Source organism: Alosa sapidissima, chromosome 18 (assembly GCF_018492685.1).
Source record: "Alosa sapidissima isolate fAloSap1 chromosome 18, fAloSap1.pri, whole genome shotgun sequence".
Classification (NCBI taxonomy): domain Eukaryota; kingdom Metazoa; phylum Chordata; class Actinopteri; order Clupeiformes; family Clupeidae; genus Alosa; species Alosa sapidissima.
The window spans coordinates 26,920,224-26,924,693 of NC_055974.1; the positions used below are offsets into that span (position 1 = coordinate 26,920,224).

Genomic DNA, 4,470 nt, shown 5'->3' on the forward strand with positions numbered 1-4,470 from the left:
ACGCTGATACACAGAATATTGGCTTTCAAGCTTGATTACGTTTTCTGCAACTATGTTAAATTAGATTAAATTCTCTCCTCCCAGCTCTCCACTATTTTAAGCAAAGGGTTAATCCTTAGCAAACCATAACGAAACTGCTCCACCACAACCGTGGATTACACAGTCAACATAATGTAAGTAAGATAAACAAGGATGTTAATTGTTCTCAGCATTGTGTATGATTGGGACTTGGAGGAGACTTGTAGATAACTAACGTTAGCATAGTTAGCTAATCACCGCCAATTAAACAATCCTTTAGTTTTGAATTTCCCCTGGGGGATCAATAAAGTATCTATCTGTCTATCTAGTTTTAATAAATTTGATGTATTTTTATTTTTTCAGGAAAATGCCTAAACAATACAGTAGGGAGGTGGTGGTCGACTTCTGTCGGGCCAACCAGGTAGAGGTGGTGTGCCTGCCAGCGCACACCAGCCACTGGACGGTGTACGGTTCGTTGAAGGCGGCGTTCTCCCGTTTGGCACGGGAGATGGGGTTGGTGCGAGGAGACCTGGTGCTGGGCAAGCGGCACTTTTCAGCGGTGCTCAAGTACGCGGTGGAGCAGGCCTGTACGCCCGACACCATCAAGAGCGGGTTCCGCTCTACAGGCCTGTTCCCACTTGACAGGACAGCGGTGGACGACTCAAAGGTGAGTTAGCAGAAAAAACAGTTTGACATTAAGTGAAGTACAATTCATTGGATTAACAACTTTTTCTAAACACCTACTAACAGCTCGTCAAAGGCCTCCGGGAGCCAAACCATCTCCCGTCCGATAAAGACGAGAATCCGGAGGACCTCCCTGATGTCTCCACCGCTGATGCCGCTGCCCACACCAGGTCTGCCACCACCTCCACCGCCAACTCTGGAACAGTCGTAGCCTCCTCCACCGCCGTAGAGTGCGCTCCATCGCCCGTCTCGTCACCCTGGGGTCCCGCCGACCCTGCTGCCACCATGATCACCACCACCGTCCCGACGCCTTGCAGTCCCAACGCCTCCTCTTCCTCCACCACCACCGCCGTTGCCGCCCCCACCACCGGGCAGTGTCCCAACTGTCGCAGGTTCCCAAATCCCCTGGTGTCGGCAGGTGTCATCCCAGCAGGGTTGGCAGACATCCTCGTGCCACCACATTTTGACCGGCCGGCCCGGGGGAGGAGGAGAATGCCTCTGCCAGCGAGGGTCATAACGCGGCCCTCCTGGCAGAGAGGGAGGAGGAGGAGAGGCGTAAGGAGGCAGAGAAGAGAGAGCGGGCAGCACAGCGGCTCCTCCGGCAGCAGCAGGTGGCTGAGCGGGCAGCTCAGTAGGCAGAGAGGGCAGCTGCAAGGGCAGCCCAGCAGGAAGAGAGGGCAGCCCAGCAGGCGGCCAGAGAGCAGCGCGAAAGGACCCAGGCAGTGTTACGCGCTGCACGGGAGGACCCAGAGCAGTATTGCACTCTGTGTAAGGACATAGCCCTTGGGCCCCTGTAGGCCCGTGCAGTAATCCATCCCTGTCTATGTTCCCTTCTTTGCAGCGCCTTGATGCACTTTGTATTTTTAATAATAAAAGTGGTCACCACCGCACTTACAATGACTTGAGAAGTTTCCATTGACTTTTTTAAGGAGTAGGCTACAGAGAAGAACATGGAAGTACCAAATGACTTGCCGGTAAGGCTAAGCTACATCTAAGCTAAATCCTAAAATAATCCTTACCACGTATTGATCAACAGATATATCCATTACCTACATAATCTACCAACATCAAACAATTTAAATATACGTTATACAGTGTAAAATGTGTGTTTAAATCGTACCCAAAAGCAGTGTACGGAACACTGTTACTGTTTCGCGAAGTGATGTACGGAATACTGTTAAGAGACAAATTTGGCGAAATCAGAGACTCGTGTTAATAAATCACCCATAGGATTGGTCACAATGTTCGGAGATAACCCATTTTGTAGACAAGAACCTCCTCTTTCAAATGAGGTATACAGGAAGTCTATTGGACATCGTATTGCTAAATCATCCGATCATAAGTGCAATACCGCGCCAAACCAGAGGTGGCAGACTGTACGGAATATTGTGGCGACTTTGCTAGCTAATAGACACAATAGGCCTATAAAAGACTGTTTGAAACATATGATAAAATAATTCTCACTCACTGATACAAATAAAAGATAAACTAAGTGTTTATTTTGTTTATCTGCATGGCTATGAGAGCCAGGGTAGTCTTCTGCACCCCATCTGAAGTGTCAGCCCATCACTCTGAAAGAGAAGGCTCATGTCTTTCAGTCAGAGATGGTAAAAGTACCCACTTCTCATGCTCAAGTAGAAGTACATATACTTGTGTTTAAAAATACTCCGGTAAAAGTAGTACCAAACTACTGATTTAACTTCTTTACTCAAGTAAAAGTAACAAAGTACAGGCTTGGAAATTTACTTAAAGGAGAATTCCGGTGTGATATTGACCTAAAGTGTATTGAAACATGATACCGAGTGTGAACGTATGTCTCATAGCCCATCTCGGCTTGTCCCCTGCACTCCAAAATCTGGCGCTAGCTAGCCGATGCTACCAACAGCTTTTTCAATAGTGGTGTTTCGGCATCGGGCTAGCCATGCAAATAAATCACTGTTTTACACCCATTTACGAGGCTCAATGTATCTCTACACTTCATTGGTAGACTTCCGAGGGCCCTGACATTTAAAACGAGACATTGAGAACTTTGAAAAAGCACTGGTAGTTTACTTACAAGACGATTTATACAGACAGTATCTTCACAGAGTTTAGCGTTTGCAGCCATCTTGAATTTAGTCACGATAAGTCGAGCGACGAGTATGAATGAACAGGTATGATAAGGGATCAGATTCCAAAAATAATTCAGTGGAAATGTATGGATTCCAGTTGCTGCTACTGGAAGAAACTGGAATCCATGCATTTCCACTGAATTATTTTTGTAATCTGATCCCTTATCATACCTGTTCATTTTTACTCGTTGCTCGACTTATCGTGACTAAATTCAAGATGGCTGCAAACGCTAAACTTCGTGAAGATACTGTATAAATCGTCTTGTAAGTAAACTACCAATGCTTTTTCAAAGTTCTCAATGTCTCGTTTTAAATGTCAGGGCCCTCGGAAGTCTACCAATGAAGTGTGGAGATACATTGAGCCTCGTAAATGGGTGTAAAACAGTGATTTATTTGCATGGCTAGCCCGATGCCGAAGCACCACTATTGAAAAAGCTGTTGGTAGCATCGGCTAGCTAGCGCCAGATTTTGGAGTGCAGGGGACAAGCTGAGATGGGCTATGAGACATACGTTCACACTCGGTATCATGTTTCAATACACTTTAGGTCAATATCACACCGGAATTCTCCTTTAAGGCGAGACACGGCAGGCAAAAAGACTGATTTTTCATGATCGGGTCAATTTTGAGATTTTGAGCCAATTCACTTCCTGAATATGTATTCTTTCAAACTGCCATAAAGAAAACCTCCAAATTCTACATTAAAACGTTTATTTTATTACATTTTGTCCACTTGCAGAATTACATTTCTCCTGAATTTACCAAAAGTTAGCATTCCAACGCGACGTGCAGTTCCACTTCTGTTCAACAAAGTCTGTCAACATAAAGTTCTGTTTCTCCGCTGTGTTATCCAAATAAGGGCATTTCCTTTCTATCTGCAAGCAATGGTGAAAGTTCAAAGAGGGATTTAAAGCTTGTGGTAAGATAAGATTGGATACTGACGATTTCTGATAACGTGATTCGTTCAGATGCATCATGTGTACTTTCAGCTTTCGCCGGGACCTTTAAAACTTAGAGAAAATGCCTCTTAGACATACGCTGAAAAAAACCCACAACAAATGCACCTTGCGAGGTTTAACAAGGGGAAACCAGACAGCCAGCTATGTGAAACACCATCACGAAGTGCTTCTGAACGTAAGCTGTCGATGGGAAACTGGGGGAGGGATGATTTCGCCACACAGCAGTGTCATTCATTCATGTCACGCAATTTAACCAGTTAATATCTGATCTTGTGTGTCCAAATTGTGGCGCATCGGGATTAAAAATCAATGTAGATCCACAGAACTGTAGCAGCTTATTGCTGGAATGCCACAGGTGTGAGGGTAAATTCAGACGAAGTGTCTTCACGTTGACGCGTCTTCAAAGTCCGACGAAGGGTGATGTCGTGTTTGACGTGAATGTCAGAATGGTGCTCTTGGCACACGAGCTAGGGATAGGCTATACTGCTCTCAGGAAGATCAGTAAGGTGCATAGGATCCCTGCCCTTTACCTAAAACCTAAGGGCATGACAGGAGAGTGACAGGTATGGAAACAGAATAGGCTACTTGAAGCAGTCCGTGAAATTGTTAATGTCAGAGTTTGCCCGTGGCTGTTGTTTCCGAAAATGCCTACTACATAGCCTTCCACTCACATAGCCTACTGATCTCTGCAGAAAGCAGT

At 45.5% G+C, this 4,470-nt stretch overlaps 1 protein-coding gene across 1 annotated transcript; it reads left to right on the top strand.

Moving 5' to 3' along the window:
- The first annotated feature begins 385 nt into the window (after positions 1–385).
- On the top strand, positions 386–1,512 carry LOC121689343 (protein transport protein SEC31-like). The gene is made up of 3 exons (XM_042069075.1): positions 386–685; positions 769–1,136; positions 1,500–1,512. The coding sequence occupies exons 1-3, from the start codon at positions 386–388 to the stop codon at positions 1,510–1,512; spliced, it is 681 nt and encodes a 226-aa protein (XP_041925009.1).
- The last annotated feature ends 2,958 nt before the right edge of the window (positions 1,513–4,470 follow it).